The 22857-nt window shown below is 37.3% G+C and overlaps 1 protein-coding gene across 3 annotated transcripts in view; it reads left to right on the forward strand.

Moving 5' to 3' along the window:
* Positions 1–19: 19 nt before the first annotated feature.
* Positions 20–22857, forward strand: part of ZNF106 (zinc finger protein 106) — a 59524-nt gene continuing 36686 nt past the window's right edge. The window contains exons 1-4 of one of the 3 annotated variants that reach the window (XM_033109701.1): positions 20–210; positions 12822–12907; positions 16628–16689; positions 21796–21996. In XM_033109701.1, coding sequence (XP_032965592.1) covers positions 12854–12907; positions 16628–16689; positions 21796–21996 — 317 coding nt within the window. In that variant the 5' untranslated portion in view covers positions 20–210; positions 12822–12853. Of the gene's footprint in view, positions 211–2627; positions 2783–12821; positions 12908–16627; positions 16690–21795; positions 21997–22857 lie in introns of those variants that run through there. The other 2 variants (XM_033109700.1, XM_033109703.1) reach the window with 2 other exon arrangements.

A 22857-nucleotide genomic window follows, 5' to 3' on the forward strand; every position in this document is an offset into this window, starting at 1 on the left:
GAGGAAAAGAAGACGAACGGAATGCTTTCTCAGCTCTCCAGGGTCTTAGACTGGGAGATAGTTATGTAAACAAATTCTAGTGGATAGAATATAGTGCGTGGCACATAGAAAATGCGAGACACCTTTGGCGAACAATGAACAAAGCGCCTTATTTTTAGGGATGTCTGGAAGGGTTCCCGAAGGAAGTAACTTTTAAATCATGAAGGACAAGTAAGTAGAAGTTCTCCAGGAAGTCCGGGAGGGAAATAGATTTGTACAGACCTCATTGGGAACAGCTCATGCCCAAAAAACATAGCGCCTTCTGGAAATTCTTTCTAGTTCACCCTGGTTAGAGACTTAGAGCTCATCATATATCTCTAGGTAAAGGGGGGAATAAAAATTTTAAAGTCGGAATGACTAAATCTAGGAAGGCCTTGCGGTTTTGCACTTTATACTATGACCAGTAAGGGTTTGAAAGGTTATAAGCAGATATGGTAACCCTTCCAAGCCCCTCTAAGAATAAAGTACAGTGTTGCAAATTCAAAGGGAGAGAGAGAGAGATTTAAAAAAAAAAAAAGGAGTAGTCTATTCCTAAGGAGTCAAGGAAGATGAAGTCTGAGAAATATCTTTTGAATTTAATAACACAGAGGTTATTGGTGATCATAGTGAAAGCTATGTGGCGGAACCCTGAGGTTGAAAGACAGATTGTAGTAATTTGGAGAGAGGGAAGATGCAGAAATGGGGACAAGTCATAGAATGCTTTTGGAAAGTTTGGCCTTAAGAGGAGGAAACGAGGATGACAAGAGGTCAAAGTTTTTTGTTTTTGGGATTTGGGGTGGGTTTTTTTTGGTTTTTTAAGACTTAAAACAGGAGAAACTTAAGAATGATAGGGAAGATACAACTGAAAAATACAGTTTAACAAAGAGAAGTGCTAGTCAGTAGGTAAAGATCTTGAGAAGGTAAGAGTAGAGGCAATCCAAAGCACTTGATGGGAAGAATATCTTGGAAGAAAGAGAAGATACCTTCTCAATTATAGTGAGAGGAAGTATGTGTCTGTAAGTTTGTATGTTTTGTAACAGGAAGTTAAAGAAGTTCTCATCTGCTGATCTCTGTTTTCTCTGTGAAGTAGGAGACAAGGTCATCTGCTGATAGAAAAGGGGTTGGAAGTTTTAAGGAAAGTGGAGAAGGTTTGGAATACTGTAGAAAGTGATAGAACAAGTTGACCAGAGAAAAGTAATAGGACTAGTAAGCAGTGTGACGGGCCTGGATAGGATCAATAAAAATGAACTCATGGTTTTCTGCCCTCCTGCGTAGCTTTCTCAAGCAGTAATCACTTCTTGAGGGTAGAATTGGAGAAAATGTATGGTTGAGTTTATTTGGGGTTGGGATGGTCACTGGTAATGCCATGGTTCTCCACCGGGAATATTTTTGCACCCCACGGGACATTTGGCAATGTCTGGAGACATTTTTGATTGTCAAGATGATGGGGGTGGGGGATGATGTAAAGGGAGGGGGTACTAGAAGCATCTAGTGTCCTGGGGTGCTGCTAAATATCCCACAATACACAGAACAACACAAGAATTATCTCCAAAATGTTAACAGTACCAAGGTTGAGAAACCCTGATCTAGGATTACCTTGATGTTCACCAACAGCTGACCTCGATCTCCTATAAGTTTTTCCTTGGACTACGCCCCTGAGCTTATAGGGTAAAGCAGTTGTTCCATTGCATACCTTTGAAGGAGAGTAGGATGAGCAGTGTACCCCAGAAGTTGAGTGTGTTAAGGACTTGTGATGTCACAAATACAGAATTGGAATAGTTAGTTGCTCAATCCCCTAGAAGCCAAACTGGATTTACACATAATTGGAGGGAAGTGCTTACTTTGATTTGAGGCATTGAAGTTCTTATTAAACATAGATGTTATTAGAGGCTCAATAACATAGGAGTAACACTTCACACCATTATCAACCTCATGTAACTTGGTTTATCTGACTACTTTTAGTCACTAAAATAGTATCCTAAGGGAATGGGTTTAATAATAAATTAAGATTAATAATAAATATAAATACAGTAGGTATTGATTCGAGTATAATCATAGGTATTGATGGTTGTCTGATCTGTGATAGGCACTTGACCTATGTTACATCATTTAAAATTAGCAACACCCTGAGAGATAAGATATCTTACTTCTAACTCTGAGGAAAGCAAGGTTCCAAGAAAACTTGTAATTTGTCCAGTCACCAATTAGTACCTAGGTCAATATTTTAACTCAGCTCTATCTGTTCTAAAGCTTTTGCAACTTTCCATTAAGCTTCAGTAAGTTTTACAACGAAGGGGTGGTTGGAAATTTAGCTGAAACAGTTGCCTCTAATTAAACGGAATGGTGGTGGTTTAGGAAGAGAATAAGAGCAAGAGGGAGGTCCGGAAATAGCAAAAAGAATGAAAAAGGAGCCAAGGAAGCTGCTCACAGGAGCGTCCAGTGCAGCGGACTGCCATTTCGCAAGCCAGCCTGCCTTGGTTGTCTTTCATTCTTTTTGACAAAAGCCTCTTTCCCTGGTGTCCGTTGTTCACTCCCGTGTGTTCAAATAAAGCTAGATTATTGAGAAAGGCGTACCGCGAAGGAAAAAAAAAAAAAAGGGGGTGCGCGACGGCGCTCTGTGCGCCTGCGCGCTGGCGGCGGCGGTGCCCGGCGGGGAGCGGGCCCAGAACGGGCCGCCGGACCCAAATTGAGGGGGGCGTCTGGGGCGCCAGGGAGCTCCCCCGCCCGGGCCTCGGCGGCCTGATGGAGTAAGTCGGCTGTGAGGGTGAGTATCTAGGGGCCGGGCTGCGTAGAGGCGTATGGGAGCCCGGGGGTCGGGTGGTCTGCCTGTTAGGGAGGTTTGGGGCTGCGGGACGCGGCCAGGTCTCCGCTCCTGCAGGCTGCGGTGCAGGGGCCACCTGGCTGTCCCCTCTCCCGGAGCCTGCGCAGATTTACGGGCAGGCGGTGTTTCTGGCTTCGGGGTACAGATTCTCGCGGGAGCGTCCCAGTCTTGCTCTTTGCCCTGGTAGGAAACGTGGCTGCAGATCCTTAACCTTTAAGGGAGGCCTCTGACTCCTTAGGCGCCCGGGGCAGCAGGGAGTCCGTAGACCCAGTTGCTTAAAGGCCTGCGGGTTTCAGGCCAGGGATACCTTTCGACCTCTTGTGAGTGACAGTCTCCATTCTTTGTTCCTCCTTCCGCCTTCTCTCTCTGTGGGACGTGTTTTAATAATAGCTGCTAATTATGGAGCTTTTACTATGTGTCAATTTAATATTTAGTTCTAATCTTGGTACATAATGATGGAGAGGCAATGCTTTGCACCCCACTCTCCCTTCAATCTGCTCAATTCGATCATCTTTGAGAGTCAGCATCATCTTTTGAGAGTCTTTGAGATGAAGTCATCTTGTTGGGAAGTCTGAGATTGCTATGGCTCTTAGCAATTTGGGACTGACATCCTAGTTGAGGGAAGTTCTCGTATTTAGCAAATGAGTGCTAGATAATGGTTTATAGCGAATTAACTCAAGCCAGAATAACTTTTGATCAGTTACTAAGAGCCTAATAGTGTTCTAAAACACCATGGGAAATCTTAAAATTTGTTTTAAGCCCTGTTCTCAAGTTTGGTGGTGAACGAAACAATGGAAGATAATATTTAGATTCAACTGGGATTTATTACGTACGTACAACACACGGGCCGATACGTTCGCATCGATCAAACAATTAATGAGGTATTGTCACAGAAGGTGGTTTAGGGGAGCACATTTCAGATAAGAGCTCTGAGAGTTTGATGGTAATTTGCTCAAGCTACTTTAGCTAGGGTTAAGTGGTGAAATTCACAAACAGTGCCCAAGCTTATGTTTTTCCCGCCGCACCAAGGTAGATATTCTAAGCACTTCTGCTGAGAAGCAACTACATTACAGTTATAGTTTCTAGAGTTCACTACTGCGTCTAGAAAATGGTAGGTGGTTTTAATTAAAGATACTAGATGGTTTTTGAAGAGAATTTCAAAATGACATGGGAGGAGGTAGAATGTATGAAGGAGTCTGATCAGGTTAGTTCAGAACCAATTGCTCTGATTAAAAGTAAGATATTTCAAAAGGAAAAACTGAATGGTGATTATTGTACATCTAGGTTAGAACACATGTAGTTTGAAGGCTACTGTACAAGAGAAGCATGGAATAATGGTAGATGCCAGCTGACTTGGTTCTGGGACAGAATGGCTCAGTGAGGAGTACACATATTGAGTATTTTTAAATTTGTAACTGCAGTGTTTAAGTGGGAAGTTTGGGATTAATTTGTGTACTCAGTGAATAAGAGCACCTAGACAGACATTTGCAAATCCAGCATGCTAAATCGCTAATTGAAATCCTACAGTCAGTTAGGTTTGGTTCTTGAATTTTTAACCTGAAAGACACTATCAAGAAATGAGATTTCTAAGTTTTTGTCAGTAGAGGAATGGTTAAATAAATTATGCATTTGTTAGAAAGAATGAGCCAGCCCTCTATGTGCTAACATTGAGTGATCTCCAAGGTATAATGGTAAGTGAGGGAAAAAAGTGCAAAAGAGGATGTACAACCATTTGTGTTTTAAATAATATATATGTATTTGCATATATATGCATAGAATATCTCTGGAAGAATACATAAACTGGTAACTGGCTGGCAGTGACTGGGAAACAGGAGTGGGAGGGGAATAATTTTCTCTGTAAGCTTTTTTGTGTTATTTTTTGTTATGAAAACTTATGAAGATTCAGAAAAGTAGAGAAAATAAAATGTTGACCACACAGATTTTAAAATCTGTTTATATTTTGTCGCATTACTGACATTTCACCTCCAAATAATTTTTTTTTTTAATTTTTTATTTACTTAAGTGTGTTTTTCCAGGACCCATCAGCTCCAAGTCAAATAGTTGTTTCAGTCTAGTGGAGGGCGCAGCTCACAGTGGCCCATATGGGGATCGAACTGGCAACCTAGTTGTTAAGAGCACCGCGCTCTAACTAAGTGAGCTAACCAGCTGCCCCGCTAAATACTTTAATATCTGTGTCTAATAAAAATAACATTTTACTGCATAACTCAATATCATAACCACACCGAACAATGGTAACTCCTCTAATATCTAGTACCCAATCCTTTAAATTTTCCACAAATTGTCCCCCCTTTTTTAAACTTTTTTAATCCAGTTTCCAATAAAATCTATACATTGCATTTGAGTGTTATGTCTCTTGAAGTCTTTTAAAATCTAAAATAGTTACCTTTTCTCTTTTTTCCCCTCCTTTCTCTTTTTTCATCATGACATGTTGAAGAGACCTGGGCAGTTATCTGGATTTAGCAGATTGATTCGTAGTGATATCATTTAACTTGTTACTATAACCTAGAAGGTAGAGCTAAACACTTGAGTGGATTCAGGTTACACACATATCATAGGCCATGCTTGTACACATAGTTTTCCTCAGTTAGTGATGTTGACATTGATTAGTGGGTTCAAGTGGTGAGTCTGAGTCTTCTATCGTAAAATTGCATTTCTCGCCTTGAAACCAGCTCAGCTGTAAACTGTTTTATATCTTTTAAATTTTAAATTCATGATGATAAAAGGGTCACTTCATCAGGAAGACATAATAAATACGTATGTACCTAATATCAGAGCTTCAAAACATATCAAGCAAAATTGATACAATTAAAGGAAGAAATAGAAAACAATTACAGAGATTTTAACTCTTCTCAATAACTAAGAAACAAAAAATCAGTTTTGATTCCCACCTAATAACTGCAGAATACACCTTTTCCCCCAAGTGTACATGTAGACCAGGTGCGAGGCTGTAAATCAAGCCTCAGTAAATTTGAAAAGATTGAAATAATACAGAATATGTTCTTTGATCATAATGGCATTAAAGTAGAAATCAAGGTGTCTAAAAAATCCCGAAAGTATTTGGAAATTCAGTGAAACTTCTAAATCTGTGAGTCAAGGAAGAAATCACAAGAAAAATTAGAAAGTATTTTGAACTGGATGATAAAAATACATCCAAACTTGTGGGATGACTGTCGTAGTCAAGATGAGCCTAAAGGAGACAGGATGACTAAATGTATCCTGGTTGAGATCCTGGAAGGGAAAAAGGATACTAGGTGAAAATATATTTAATAATGTGTCAATGTTGTTTTTTAAATTGTGACAGATTATACTAATGTAAGATGTACATAATATGGGAAACGGGGGGGGGGGGGGGGGGGGGGGGTTAAAGTAACTTTCAGAGACTTAATACCCAAAATATTAATGGGTATATGGGTGCTCTATTGCAACTTTTCTATAAATCTAAAACTATTCTAAAAGAAATAGTTTATTAAAAAATGGTAAAAAATTTGTATGATGCAATTATTGCAGTCTTTAGAGAGAAGTTTATAGCCTAAAAACCTATTTTAGAAAAGTCTAAAGACAGTGACCTAAAGTTTTATCTTAAGAAGCTAGTAAATGAAGAGCAAAATAAATCCAAAGTAGGTAGAAGGAAAGAAATAATAAAAATGACAGAAGAAATCAATGAAATAAAGACAAAAAAAAAAAAGATAAAATTACAAAGCCAGAAGTTGGTTCTTTGAAAAGATGAGTAATATTGATAAACCTGTAGATAGAGTGATAATGAAAAGCAGAACACAAATTACTAGTATCAGGAATGAAAAGGATTTATCACTAGAGATCCTATAAGACAATAAGGGGGTATTATAAACAACTTTATACCAACAAATTTGACAGTATAAATGAACAGTTTTTTGACAATGTCAACGTACTAAAACTGTCACAAGTTGAAATAAAATCTGAATAAGCTTATGTTAAAGAAATGGAATTAATGATAAAAAGAAACCTTCCCACAAAGATAATTCAGGGCCACAGTGGTTTCACTGATGAAATCTGTCAAGTATTTAAAGAAGACATAACATCAATCTTATATAAATAGACAGAAAATAGACAAAGGGGAAACCCTTCTGGACCTATTTCAAGAGGCCAGTATAGCCCTAATAACCAAAAGCTAATAAAGATGTTACAGATTGAAAAGAAAATTACAAAACAGTGTGCCTTGTGAAAATAGATCCAAAAATTCTAGGCAAAATATTAACAAATCATAATACATCATGACCAAGGATAGATGGATAGTTATCTGATCTGATAGAGCAAGTACGCGTATAGTAAAAAGTTAATGGTAGAATCTAGATGATGGGTATAGAGGTGTATGGGAAACGGGATGTGGGCTAGTCACTATAAAATTATTTTAGCATTTCTGTGTTTGAAATTTTCCAAAATACAATACTGGGTGAAAAAGCAAGGGAATATTATGATCAGATTTGCATTTTAAAGAGATTATGCAGTCTAAGGAATTAGGAAAGCTCAGGGTTACCTGAGAATAGTTTGAGGGGGTACTGAGACTACATAGGAGGATATTATATAGCTGTTCCTTGTAGGCTGGTAATTTCAAGGTAAATTTGTGTCCTTTGAGATTTTTCAAGCTGTTGGAATGGTGAACTTTTGAACAGTAGCAAATTTTGTCTAAGCATTCATCCTTGCTGAGATGTTTGGGCATCTTACTGCCACATGTACAGTATGCATGTGAGCTTTCAGTAAACATGAGACTTTTGACATTTATTTACAAGGATGTTGAAGATTCTTGCAAATTTCAAAATTTGCAAATACTGCTACTTTAGCAGCACATAAATTCCTCCCTAAAATATAATCAACTACATGGTGACCTTTTCAGAGACTGAATGATTCTTTTAAATACAGGACAAAGGCATTTAGAAAGCTATTAACATCAATTAAACTGCCAGAGAAAAAATGCTTTATTGTACTACACCGTTACTGTGGTCTAGTCAGCCATGCACTTAAAAGATCTATAATGAAGAAGAAATAAGGAAGGTGATTGCTATTTCAGTCAGACTTGTATAGAGTGGATAAAGATGATTGAATGTGCTGTTAGCAACAGCTGCATGGAGAACAGTAAAGCTGTTTGAGAAGAATATCGGGCAGTTAGCGAGGCTCACTCTTTAGTGGGTAGTGATTATAGTTCATGCCACATAATTTTAAATTGCTATGTGGACCGTGGAGGTTGCTCGGAAATATATGTAAATGATATGTTGAATACAGGAATGCAAAAATTTTAAACTATTAAATAAATGCAACAAGCTACCTACTGATAACTTTTTAAAACAGTATTCGTATAAGCTGTCTTTGGGCTTAGGACTTACTCTGTTATATGATGATAACTTTAGCTAATATTTTTATTATTTTGTTAGGGTTGGTTTATCCCAGTTTCTTCCGCAGTTATTTTTTCCCTCTAGGACATAATGCTTGCCAAGTTCCAGAATTGAGTAAAGAATTGGAACCGAACAGTAGTTCTAATTCTGACTTAAGGTCTGCCTGTCCATTTCCTTGCCTGGTGATAGGCAATATGAACAACTTCATTTGCTGGGGCTCAACATTTAATGCATTTTCCTGACTCACAGCCTGAACTTCCTATCTTTGTTTTAGCCCTATGCTGACTAATAAAGAGTAGTTGTTACATATACTCCTGCTAAATGTGGTGTTAGGGCAGATGATATAAAAAGTAGGAATGCAAGTGAGTAAAATGCTTACAAGCTTATGCTCACTCACTCACTTGGGTAGCAGGAGGCAGCTAGAACTCAGAACTAGCTACCCAGAATAAACCTTTCAAAGTTGTGGTTATAGGTTGATGTGCCCCCAAATACTTCCTGACCTCTACTGTCAATTTAGTGAGGAGCCTTGAAACATTTTGGGGTGGCCCATTCAGCAATGTGAGGACACCTCCCAAAAGTGCCAGTCATGTCTTTGTCCCATAACCTTCTGGGCAACCTAGGGGTAATGGCAAAACTTGTTCTATCAATGAACGCTGTCTCTCTGTTGCTCTGCCTTGCTCGTCAGAAATCCATTACTTTTCTGTCAGGGTTAAGGTGGAAGCACAGAAAGTTACTTGTGGAATTCAGAAAAGGGATTCTAATCTGAGTACCACTCTATTACCTACGCCCTCCCAAACCAGTAATTAAGATTTTTTCCTTTAGTGTTTTATAGTGTATTATTGTCATACAGAGTCTGAGTTGGCTTTAATTAAGTCAGGGTTCAAATATCTTAAGTACTACTGGGTTTATTGTATGAATGGTAGAGGTATATGAAAAGACAGCTGTCTTCCTCGTGGTAAGGCCAGGGAGATCAGACATACCAACCATCCAACAGCCTGTTCTTACTTATTTTGCAGGTTGTATTAACAGTAAAATGGGATAACGTGACAGTGTTCCAAATAAAGTTCTTTGACACTAAATGGTGCTTCCCAGCCTTCAGTTATGTAATAAATATTTGGAGAGATGTTCTGACACTGATGTTTGAGATGGATTATAGTGTTATGAGATAGTGGTTGTTTGGAAAGCTGTCTTGCTGACCAATTTAAGTCACTTTTGAGGAACTACCCCTGTAGAAAGATGGGGAGAGCATAATGAAGTACAGAATGCAGTCTCTGGAGACTCGAACGCAATAGTTCTACTCTGCCTGCAACGATTGTATTTCTTTGTATTAATCAGCTATGTGGGTGATTCTGATATACTGCTTGGATGTAGAACTTGCTTATATATTGGCGGCGGGAGTCAAGGTAGGAAACCTTAGTCAATAGAGCGGTGGAATGAAGAAGAACAGCTGTGAAGTCATGCAGGTTTATCACACTAAAGAATAGGTAACAACAATGAAAAACAAATCTGTCAGGACTTGGTGTCTATACATGGGAATCTGAAAGAAAAAATCAATAATATGGTTTTGGTAATTGTATTGACAGAATAGTAGGATGTTGAGAAAAGGTATTATAGGATTTTTAAGGCTATTATGACTAAGAAATATCACAGATATTTCTCATAGTTTATTTGAGAAAATTTGGAAGATTTCATAGTGGGAATATTTAAAGATGTGGGGGAATGTGCGTTGTTTAAAGTGAGGATAGCAGTAGTTGAATTGTTTGCACTTACGTACTTGACTTGTGTAACGTAATCTCTCAAGCACTTTGAGATCTCAGAATTGGATGGTTCCCATCTATCAGGCTGTGAGCTAATTCAGTATTTCAGAAAGCTTAATGGAAATCATATATTTTCTCGTTTTTAAGGATGTACAAATTAAATCTCCTTTGTCTTTGGCTGGAATCCTATCAACTCAGTGTTTAAATGCTAGGTCTTCCTTATTGATTATATACTTTGCTAGCAATTATACTTTTTGATTTCTTATAAAAGTGAAAATGAATTGACTTAATACATGAGGATTAGAAACATGGAGGTCATGAAAGGAAAAAGTGAAAAGAGGGAATTTTGGTTAAAAGATTGATAGAGAATATTTTTATTATATGACTATTCATTTACTCAGAGTTGATGTCTTTGGCTTTATTAAATAGAAATACAGTTTGTATTTTAGTGCATAGCACTCAGTCGAGTAAATATATGACAACTCCACAATAGCTGCTGTTGCTTGTCCCAGAAAGTCACGCTTTTTCATTGATTTTATTGCTTCTAAGTTTTTTGTTCCTGTTTTGGTTTGATAGTTAATAACTTGAAGCAGTATTAAAAACATTTCTGGACATATCTTCTTTACTACTCTTTCCCTAATTTTTAGAACAGTGCTTGGTGCTCAGTAAATGCTTGTTGAATAAAATAACACAATACTGCATGTAAATAGTAATTAACATTGAAGTAAATGTTAGGATATAAGGGAATTAAAAGAATTGTGCTTTGTAGCATAGCACCAGAGTGATTTATGTCTATTTTGAGATTAGGATTATTAGCAATACTGGAAGCATAGGTAACACTGTACCTATCTATAAAGGTGTATTGTATTTCTTTGTCTTATTAATTGATATTCACCTTTCTCAAATGTGCAAAATTTTACCCTATATTCTTATTTTGGTGTTTTGTAGTTTGTAACTGAATAGTTAGACATTAAGTAGTGGTATGAAATGGGTTGTAATAGCAAGGAAACTGCCGAGTTGTCTAGGAGTTACAGATTAAATTAGGATAGTTTATAACTTCATTAGCTCACAGTTTTAAGTCCTGTAAAGAATGAAGCCAGGCAAGGAAGCAGATATATTTATTAGAGTGAGAGGTGTGTGTGTGTGTGTGTGGCGGGGGGGAGGGAAACAATGCTACCTGGGGAATGGGATTAAATTTTCTTGTATAGAGAGTATCCTTGCAGGGACTCAGGAGGAAAGTATGCTAGTGCTGGAGAATTGTAAAATAGAAACTCTCTGGTCTTAATCCAAACCCCAGTATTGACTCAGCTCTATCTCGCGTTTAGTAACTCAAGGTAGTTCCATTTGGAACAATTCAACAAGTACTTTGGAGTACCTGCCTGCCATGTGCTGGACACTGTTCTGAGTGCTAGACCTGTACTAGTGAACAAAATACACACATTCCCTGTTCTCGTGGAACTTAATTTTTAAATGGGGTAAATAGAAAATAAATAAATATATACTATGTCCGGTAGTAAAAGATGCTTGTTTCAGATATCTCTTGCCGTGTAACAAACTACCCCCAAATTTACTGGCTTAAAAACAATGATTTTATTGTTTCTTACAGTTCTGTGGGTTGAAAGGGGCTCATCTGCATAATTCTTTAACTGGTCTCGCTTGGGGTCCCTCGTTAGCAGCTGGGCCTGGAACATGTGACATGGTTCACTCGCCCAACATGGCTGTCAGATGGTTCTGGTTGTTGTTGGGTGCTCAGCTGAGGTGTCAGCTTTTTTTCCCTTGGTGCCTCCTTGTGGTTTGGGATTCTCACAGCATGGTGGCTGGATTTCAAGAGAGAATGTTTGAAATGTGCAAAGGCGGAAGCTGCAGCTTTTTAAAGCATTGTCGCTTCCACCACATTTTATTGGCCAAAACAGGTCACAGGAGAGGGAAAATAGACTCCACCTTTTGATGGGTGGTGATGACAAGATTACAATGCAAAAGAGCACATGGAGTGGGAGATAATGTTGTGGCCAGCTGTGGAAAAATCAACCACAGTGCTATTAACAAATAAAAAATTAAGCAGGTTAATACGGGGATAGAGGAAATGTGTGAGGGGGCCAGAAAGTACATTATTCTGTAGGTGGTCAGGGAAGGCCTCCTTGATGAAGCAGCGTGAGAGAGTGAGCCATGAGAACCATATAGACGTCTTAAGGAAGAATATTGCAGACAGAGAACAGGAAATACAGAAGGAGCCGTAAGGTAAAAAATTCCTGGTGTGATCAAGGACTAGCTGGGAGGGCCATGTGACTAGAGCAGAGGGATAGAGGGAGAGGGGTAGCTATGGAGTCGGAGGGTAAGTGAGAAACAGATTTTGTAGCCCTGTGAGTGTGATGGGAGGATTATTGTAAGATTCTGAGCACAAGAGCTCGGGGAAACTGACTTAACTTTTAAAAGAATCCTGTTCTGAGAATCTCTGGCATCTCTGGCTACTGTTTTGAGAGTAGACTCTAAGAGAATAAGAGTAGAAGTAGGAAGTGAAGTCAGTGAGTGAGTGTCATGTGAGGTGATTGATAAGCTCAGCAGTGAAGAATGGTTGGATTTGGGATATACTTCAAGGTGGGACAGACAGGATTTTCTGGTCAGGGGGAATATGGGGTGAGAAAGAGGAACCAAGGATGAGTAACCAAGTTTTTGTCCGAGGTACCTGGAAAATGGGAATTTTCATTTACCAAGATGAGAAGATGGGGTGGGGGCAGGGTGGAGGTAAGGAGATGCAAGACTTGTATTTTGGGCTATGTTGAGATGAATCTAAGAAGACATCTGGGAAAAAGGTTACTAAATGTTACTTCCTCATTGCAGGTGTGACGTTGAGTGCTTCAGATCTGGTCACGATGGGACGAGAACGAAAATGCATATTGTGCCACATTGTGTACACCTCGAAAAAGGTAATAATAGAAGAGAGAGCATCTTAGGCTTTATGACTGATTGTTTTTCTAGAGATATCATGTGAAATTTATAGATGGGTAAAAGCTTTTAACATTGTCTTATTTATGCTTCTTTCTTAAACCATAGTTTGATTCCACTGGTTTCTTTCTCATTACTGCCTCCTAAAGGCCAGTAACTGTATTATGAAACCTCTACCCAGAATTTGAGGATACTCAAAAGTAGATAATAAAGAGAAATGTAGTTAGTTAGTAGCCAGTTATAGAAGATATACTTTAAAGTTTAGTTTATTTGAGGTTATACTACTTTCTAATTAGCTAAGGATAGGTAAGCATTATATGTACCTGCATTCTGTTTCTGCCTATGCTTGTGAAAAGTTCAGTACAGCTGAAATGATATTAACAATATCCTAGATGTCCACAAGGTGGGGATGTTGCACGAAGAAAAACATTTTTAAGAAGTAGAACTTACCTGTGCTCTAGGGAAATTGGCAGTAAATTGTCTCACTTTTTGCTTTTTCTTACCTTTATACTTCACTTTCAATGTGCTGCTAGCTTAAATATAGAGGAATTATTTTTCCCCTCTGTGCTTTTAAGATGTTCTTGATTGTCATTAGAAATTCAGAGAACTGGGAAGATTATTGTGAGCTATCATGAAAAATGTTGGGGAGGAAAATGGTTTCAAAGAAATAGGCAAGAGCTATTTTAGGTGGGAGAACAACATATACAAAAGACACAGAGCTAGAATGGCTTATAACAGTTCGAGGAATTGGTAAGAAGTCTCATCTGATTAAAACAGTGTCATCTTGGGAATAGCGGGATTGCAACTTAATTTGTAATTTAAGTGAAGAGAGTTGATAAACAATGTTGAGTGCCAGACTGAGGGGTTTGATTATGATCCATCCAGTAGACTGAGGTGAAGATTATTTTTCCTATATAGGATTTTTGTTAGTGATGGAAAAAAATCACTAACAAAATTTTTAAAATCATGTTTAATAATATATCTGCTGCCTTTAACAAAAGTAAAAAAAAAAAAAAAAGACAAACTTGCTCTTCTAGTTTTAAAAATTTAGACCAGGGTTTATACAAATTTTCAATAAACAAAAATTTGTTATGGTTACTTTTAGATTAGAGGGAGATGGGAAATTCAGAAGGTGTGAAATAGATAGACCCTCAGAGGTGTCAGACTTTGATGGAGTAGCAGCCCTGTTTTGTGATATCTCATCATTTTGCCATTTTAAGTCTTTTTGGCACGTCCTTTACTACTCTGGTTTGAAACATGTTTTCATCTCTTTCTACTTTTCCTTGGATCATAATGAAGTTAAATCAAGGACTGAGATTATCCACTCCTGCCTTACGGAAAGCCAACGATAGTTTTTTTAAGCAAGAAAATGGCATGATTTAAGTGTTAAGATTAACGTGGTCTAAGGAACGAGCAGAATGGGTTAGCTGAAAGAGATAACTCTGATACTTATTTTTAAATAGGTCGTGAACAACTTATGTTGAAGCAGTGCTCTCCTCTAGTTTCCCAAACCAGTATAACCCTGGTTTCTCCAAATACACTGTGGGAGGAGAAAAGGATCTAGGTGACTTAAGTATGAGCTGTATAGTGCGTCCCTGAGTATCCTGATGCTCATTACTTATGAAAGACTGAGAAGCTGGAGTTAGAAACATTGGAAATATTTAAAAAACTTTTTTTTTAATAGTATTCAGTAGTTTCCAAATTTGTTCAACCACCAAATTTTTTACCCCCTTCTTTCCCTTTTTAAAGATATAATACTGATTGATATAAAAAGAACTAAACAGAAGCTTGGTAACTAAGCAGGTATGCATTTGGGGCTATTACTTTCATCCTGTGCCTGTGGATGTTTAGCAGTTATTTTGCGAGCTCAGTTGTCTCACTATTTGCATTCATTCCTCGGAGCAAGATGGGAGAGAATTTCCCATGTAAATTTAGGAAAAGATTTATGAGGTGTTGTGGACAATCAAAAGTCATGTTAAAACTAGTTTTGAGTGATAACATTTTTATGATTGAAATAGAACGTAGAATTGGTTTTTATATCAGAGAGAATAACCCATTTTAGTGAATACTATTTTGGTCAGGAATGGTTTCATTTGCAAGAAACAGAACCCACTCAAGAAAAGGGTAAATCTAATCCAAGGAAAAATTGAACAACAGGAAGCATAGGGATTGGAGCAGGTGCTATGTATTGTTTATGAATTTTTTTTGTTCTATATTATGTCACCAACTCACCTCAGTTTCAGTTCTGTAAGGATTCTAGTTAGTGGCCAATCAGTTGTAGCTAGAAGGGGTCACAGGGAAAGCTGTCCCCTCCAAAGGAAGCATTTGTAGCGATAGGAAAGAAATGATGGTCATCTTCAGTAAAATTTCCATTTAAACGAAGTGTTTTGAATCATAGCCCTGTTTGTTACACTGTAGTAGATAAAGTAAGACTAGGTTGTGTACGCTTTTTGACAAACTGTATCTAATGACAAGTCTCAATTCACTAGACGCTTACAGTGTGGCATGGTGTTTGAAACACTGCTGGTGATGTCAGATCTGCCAGGGTTTGAGTCCTAGTTTGACCACTTGATTTCCTATGACTCTTAGAGAGCAAGACTGGGTACATTTTCACACTTACCCCTTCAGTGCCTAGCTCTGTGCTTGATAAATGTTTGGTAAGTGAGTTAGCTTCTCTGCATGCTTGTGTCTATATGGAGTTAATGATACTCCCTCAGCAGTGTTTTGCAGTTCATATGTGAAAATGTTTGAGGCACTTAAGCACAGGGCACAGTTACATACTAATACTCAACAATTGTAGTAGCCCTTTCATTATAACTATAAATAGCCCTTCTCTCATTATGGCATGCTGGCTATATATACTTTGGCATGACAAAGGGATAGACATTTATAGCTTTTTGAGTTTTTTGAGGTGTGTGCAGGTATGTGCACATATTTTTTAAGTGGAAACTCTTCCCACATTTTTATTTTCTTCCCATGAAGGGTGGGATGAAGGGAGGAGAGAACCTAGTAAATTTTCAAACTTTTCCTTAGAACCAAACAAATCACTTGCGGGGAGTGGGCAGTGGAGACGAAGGCATGATTGACCTGCTGTTTTCAAAGCAGTTTTTAAAAACTTCCTGATCGATCATAGAGAGGTTCTACCTCTAACTTTGATCTAGAACTTAAGTATCCATCCATCTGTTAATTCAACAGATGTTGACAACTGTATGCCAGGCCCCGGCCAAGTCATGAGTCAGAGTTGTAACTCTTTATTGACAAAGTCTCAGTTGAGTGGGGAAAACGAGTATGGAGAAAAGTTGTCAAATAGTTGAGGTTATATGATTTCAGAGAGGTTTTTTTTTTTTTTTTTTTTTTAAATAAAATTTAGTAAGTTCCTTATATTGGGATAGAATTTAACCCACATAGTTTATCTTAAAGCTTTTGCCTCCTAAAGACAATATACTTTCTAACCTTGTTGGAAAGCCACTTAAATAGGTATTTCTTAACAGTTCCTTCATTTAAAGATAAAATATGTCAAAAACACAGCTAAAGAATCATTTAATAAGGAACTGATTTCAATATTGAATTGAGAATAGTAGCCACAACAAACACTTTGACACAAGAAGCTTAAGTCCCAATCGTTGATTGAATAGGAACAGAGGAATTTTTTTCCCTGAAACAACCCCCCTTAGTTTAATCTACTTTCTTTAATTTTGAAGGAGATGGACGAACACATGCGGAGCATGTTGCATCACAGGGAACTTGAGAACCTGAAGGGCAGGTATGGGAACTGCTGTCTTCCATAAACTTGTGAATGTGGGGGAGGGGTCTGAGTGCTGATGAGATGTGTCAGCTCTTTTTATGGTAATCCTACCTAAATGAATATTGTGTTATGGCATAGAACTATCTTTTAGAATTAATAGCAAGGACAATAGATTTATTTTTGTGCATCTCAAATGTGTAGAATTCACAGCAGCTGTGGCAAGCAGATTACAACAAAGGTGTGTTGGGAGGAACTAGTTCTCTCATTAGCAAGCTTTGTCACCCTCTACACACCAGCCCTGCAACTAGCACATTTCATATTATTGTGTCAGCAGTGTTATAAATCATTGCGTGCAGTAAACCTTTAGTGTTGCTGGAATAGTCTGAGAAGTCCAAAGTCTGCTAAATAGCACTGAATCTCATTAGTGTAAATATACTCAAAGTGCAAACCTTCAGTATTTAATGATACCATTTTGGGATGTAAAGCTTGAGATGTTTAAGGAAAGAAAATCTAATAAGTAAGCATCTTTAAAAAATTAAATGGAGCCTATGTGTATATTCCATGTCTTCCCCCCGACCTTTCCCTCCTCTCCCCCCTCTATAATTCCTTTTTTGATGTTTTGACTTCTGTGAATTTGAAGTTTGCAGACTGTACGAAACAGAGAAACATTGGGAAACTGAAAAACATTAATTGTATTTTATTTAAGGTGCACAATAGTTACAAGCTTTGATCAGGATGCCAACCTAAATCATTTGAAGTTATCTGTATGTTAAGTAATACAGTTTTAGATTGTGTGGTTGAATTAATATGTTATTAAACTTTCTGTAACTGTTCAGCATATCAGTAGAATTTTTTTCATGGTCTCAGTCCCTTGCTGTGTGAAGGTTAGTTCTTCGCTGCAGTATGAAAAAGGCTTTCACTCAGATTTAGTGTGGAGAGCCCTTATAATATCTTGAATATGTATGATCTTTAACTCATTATCATTGGAAACCTATGATTATATGTGAGATGTCTTAATTACTTCATCCCATTTCCAACAGACTTCCTTCTGGAATTCACCTCATTCTGGGCTATTTACCTGCCACCTGACTATATTATAAAATCAAACAAAACAAATTATTAGGTTGGTGCAAAAGTAATTATAGTTTTTGTAATTTTTAACCTTTCCAACTGCAATTACTTTTGCACCAACCTAGTAAGTTAGGTAAATCTAGTCATTAGGAGAGAAGCCCATTTTATTCCAAGACTAATGCCTTGTTTTATTCAAAGATCACTCATCAGCTATTTAAGACATTAAAAAATTGTTTTGGTTACTTAAGGTTCATGTTCATAATCGATACAGAATCATAAAAAGTAAAAATTATAAAAGTCGTCTAACCTCCCCCCTCCCCCAACTCCTACTTTCCTCTTAGAAGAAAATCAACAATTTGGTGTATATCCTACTCAAACCTCTTTCTGTGTGTATACATAGATTTATATTTAGCTGTATACACATTTTGTTTTGTCTTATTAACAGAACTCAACCACATGCCCTGTTATAGTTGTTCTGTAACTTGTATTTCCTCTCCTCCCACCCGTCAACTTAACTGTGCCATGGGGGTTTTGTCTACCATTTTCAGTTATTAGGAGCATTAGTCAAATAATTAGGGAGAAAGCATTAGAAGCCTCTGAACTGACAATATAAATGTCAGTTTATCAGTTTATCAGTTGAGCTTTATCACCCAAACTCATTTTATTTAGAAGAGAGCGCTTGAGTACTTATTTACTAATTTTTTCAGATGCAGTGCTAACAAATTTTATATGGTTTCCTGGCCTGTAACAAAGTATAAGGGAAAAGGCTAGCAGGTAGCAAGGAAAAACAGCTGACAAACCTATAAAAAACAAACGAAATCTCAGATCATTTACTTGGAGCATTTACTGTAGGGACAAATTGTCATCACTAATTTGTACCACAAGAACAAATAGTTATCAGTCATTCTTCCTTTTCCTTCCTATCATCAGGTTTGTGATTATTTCCTCTGGATTTCATGTTTAAATACTGGCTTTCTGTTTCTCTTTATGTTTGTAGCACTATAATTTTTGGTTGTGACCTGGTTAAAAATGTAAAGAGCATATTTTTAAGGTTTTGAATGTAAGCTTTATTGAGAAGTAATTTGTCTTATTTGGTTCCCAGTTGTGGACATCTGGAGCCTTTCCCTGTTTTTTCCTAATGTGCTTGTTCATATGTGTGGCCTGTAAATAGTTTCTACAGATCGATGCTATTAAAAAGGCGCAAACCTTTATTTATCAACCAGCTGTTGTGGTATAGTTAGAGCAAGCTTAATAAAGAAAAGCTTATGGATAGAATATCTTAAGGCTTTGCCTTTCACACATGAGAGGAAATTGTGTGGTAACAGGATGAAGCTAATTTGGGCCCTTCTCTAAACGCCCTGGGGAAAATTTTTGCCTTTATTAGTCAAGAAGTAAAGCAGTACTTTTTCCCCAACAATTAGATTTTATATTTATACAAAGTAGTATTTTAACTGGTTATTGATAAAGAACTGAAAAATAGGATCATTCAAATATTAATTTGCTGTTTACTTTTTAAAACATGTGGTTTCCCTAACACCAGCTGTGGAAGCATGATGCGTGTTGTGTGTAGAACAGGGAATTTGCTTGGCTCCAGACACGGACACGTTGGGATTTTCAAGAGATGTGGTTTACCTGTGCTTTCCCTGGATAAATGTGGATTCTTTTCTCATTTTGAAGTTTCTTCTAAAGCTTTATCTTTTTTTTTTTAAACTAAATTTTCATTTATAAGAAAAATATTAGGGGTTTCTGTTTTTTGATAAATCCTTTTTAGTGTTAACTTTTCTATTGCCTGTACCCTTCTGGACAGGATCTCTTGAGGTGTTTTTTTTCTACCGAATAACTTTGGAACTCTGGTTAATATTCATTCTCACAAGGAAAGCAGAAATGTTTTAAAAATCTGTGTTTGAGTGCCTGTTGCATATCCAACATATGCTTGTGCTTTGGGGATTGCAAAGTGGGTGGTTTTATGAGTATGGATTCTTATTTTTAACAGAGTTAAATACCATCTATGCTATATTCCTTAATACTTTAAAAAGTCAGTGTGGCCTTCCAGTTATGTCTTTAAAGAGAGAGGGATTTTGATGGTTTGGATGTGAGAAAAATTCTCTGCGTTTTAGAAGTAAGGGTAAAATCAAGGATTTTATTTAAGAATACCGTTTTGAATGATGTTTCTGGTACTGCAATATACAGTTTAGCATTCTGTAAGTTTCTAGGTAGAAAGGGGAACCTAAAACATTTTCCATAGTTTTGAGGTTAAAGCCAAGATTTTCTCACCAGAAAATTCAGTTGACTCGAATTTTCATTATGGTATAAATTATATATTCTAGGTTAGTTCCAGTCTTCAGAGTCTTCTGATGCTGCCCATTGGGGATAGATTTATGTTTTAACTTCTTTCAGTGTTGCTGTGAGAAAAGGCATATTTTCTGTTGTAAGTTAACGTTCTCTTTGAATGCGCTACCATAGTTTTAATTGCTTGAGAGAAGAATTTGACTATCCCTGCTAAACTGGAGAAAGTTAAGGATTATTCTTTAAGTATACAAATGTATGATGGAAAAGACTATATTGTATCAGAGCATTCAACGTTACAAAGTCCAAAAAACTATGAATTTTCCCCATTTTTCTGAGGTGTTTTCCATGATTCTTTGCAAAATAAAAAAGTGTTTTTTGTTTTGTTTTTTCAATTTGTGGGGCATTGTTTTTTATACTTTGTCACCCTAGACTACTGTAACCATATTCTTAGCATGGTGCCTGGAATTTAGTAGTTGGTCAATAAGTTTTGTTTGTTTGTTTTTTAATATTCAGGTGATCTGTAACTAATAAATGAAGTGCTCAGTTTTGAGGGTCTTTTCTGGTTAATTGATATGAATTCTGCCAAGTTATTGTGGGGTTTTTTTGCCATGTCTTGATAGATATATGTGAGGGGGGAGATGCAGTAGTGTGTGTGTCTGTGTCTGATGAAAGACAGCATATCTTTTGTGTGTTTTTTTTTTATATAAATTATAGGAAGTGCAAAAATATCACTGGTATAAACCCAAGACAAATGATACAGAGCTAAGCCAGTTTGGATTATGGAATGGATATTACAGTCCATTCATTGCACCGGTGGCCATGGTATTCACATGTTTCTTGTCAATAACGGCATAGACAGCTGAACCAACCAAGGGATTTCAGGAAGTTAAAAAAGCAGTTAAATTATTCATCTACTACAGCTCTCAACAGTGATTCAAGGCATTGGCTTCTTAAATTGACCAAGTGTTAGATTTACCATGAAGTGTGTAAAGTAAATGAAAAAAAAGTCTGCCCAGCTTTCTTAATTAAGAGCCTGGTTTTGCTTCTCTCTAAACTGTAGCATTTTCTGAAACTTGAGAAAAACCATTTGCTTGGCACAGCTGTTGACTTCCTACAACTGAAATGCTTTCCATTCCCTTTAAAATAAGCCCTTCTGAAGCAGAATGTAGATCACATGTATCATCCAGACCAAAAAAGTTTGCTGAGACTACTCCGATCATTTGCCCCGGGGTCCGGAATCTTCGCATTCCAGGCAGAGCGCCAGTTGTTCCGATTTAGTTACCCGGTTGGGATTGGCTGCATTGCCTACTCTTTTCTCCACCCCTTAACTTTCACTGGGAGAAAGTTCTTGAGCCAGAGATTAAACGTCAGCGCTGTCACCAGGCTTTCTGAGTGCAGCTGGCACCATGGGTGTGCTCCAGAGCAACTTCTGTTTGCTCTGAGCCCCCTGCCCTGCCTCCCCTTTCACCATGTTTCCTCTGGCAAGATTTTAAGTACAGCAATTCAAGAAGATTTCTCCTCCTAAACGAAATTATTCTGAAGTGTATTGCCTCTTGATTGCTGGAAAAGAATCTTAAATTCATTTCAAAAGTAACTTATGAACAAACTTATTAAAAGTGATGAAAGGAGCATTCAAATTGATTAGCACTAATTTTTCACTGTACCAAAGTGTGCAGTGGCTTTCAGAGGAAACTATAACAGATCTGGTGAGTGTGCCATGCCAGTGGGGAGAATTGAATGTCCCTCATCTCCCTCTTTCCCTAGGGACAGTAGTCATGAGTGCCGCGTGTGCGGGGTCACAGAAGTGGGTCTTTCTGCATACGCAAAGCACATTTCTGGCCAGTTGCACAAAGATAACGTTGATGCCCAGGAAAGAGAAGATGATGGAAAGGGAGAAGAAGACGAAGAAGATTATTTTGACAAGGAACTCGTTCAATTAATAAAACAAAGGAAAGAACAAAGTCGGTGAGTAATGATTTTGATTTTTCGAAAGCCTTTCTGAAACAATATAGAAGAGAATACATTTTCCATTTCCATACTTGTCAGCCTGTAAGCGTTCAACCTTATCTTAGTTGGAAAGTTTAGCTTGATGTTGCTGTCTTATGCATAAAAGGGCAATGGAATGCTTTCTTGAACTAGAACTACTGTACTATCTGCTTAAAAAAACAAAAAACACCTCCGTATTGTCCCTACATAAAAACTAGCTGTAGCTGCTCAACATATCTGAAATCTTACCACATTGATAACTATGTTTAGAACTGTTTTTATTAGTTCCAAAGTTTTTGGGTACCAATAAATTGTTTTTATTTGGTATCCAAATTTTATAGTGGAAAGAAATTAGTATATAAGCTTCATTTGAATATTTTATATAGTATTTCTTACTGAATCCCTTATGAAAAAATGTTCTGCCTGATGTGAATTAATATGATGCTTGTACCAAGTTTGATTTATCCCTTTATTGTTAAGTGCTCCAGTAACTATTTGTTGAGTACATTTATATTTTAAATTTGGCAGTGTCAAGATCATTTCAATAGTGTAAGTTTTCCAGCTTGTACTACATAGTTTCATACCCACATCTATAATTCAAGTATTAGGCTGTTTGTTGTATTTTAACCTTACTGATTTGCGGTCCAAAGACTTTAATTAATGAAGCAGAAATTTTCAGGTATGAGTTAGAGAGAGAGAGAGAGCCAGTTATGAGGTAGGGTAATTTTTCAAGTCTTAAGACATGATGAGCATTTCAAATTCTAAAATAAAATTTTAAAGATCCTTCTTGAATACTAGTTGTACCTGGTCTGTACTTCATTTTTAGTTAGAGGTTTGAAT

This window comes from Rhinolophus ferrumequinum, chromosome 6 (assembly GCF_004115265.2).
Source record: "Rhinolophus ferrumequinum isolate MPI-CBG mRhiFer1 chromosome 6, mRhiFer1_v1.p, whole genome shotgun sequence".
Lineage (NCBI taxonomy): Eukaryota > Metazoa > Chordata > Mammalia > Chiroptera > Rhinolophidae > Rhinolophus > Rhinolophus ferrumequinum.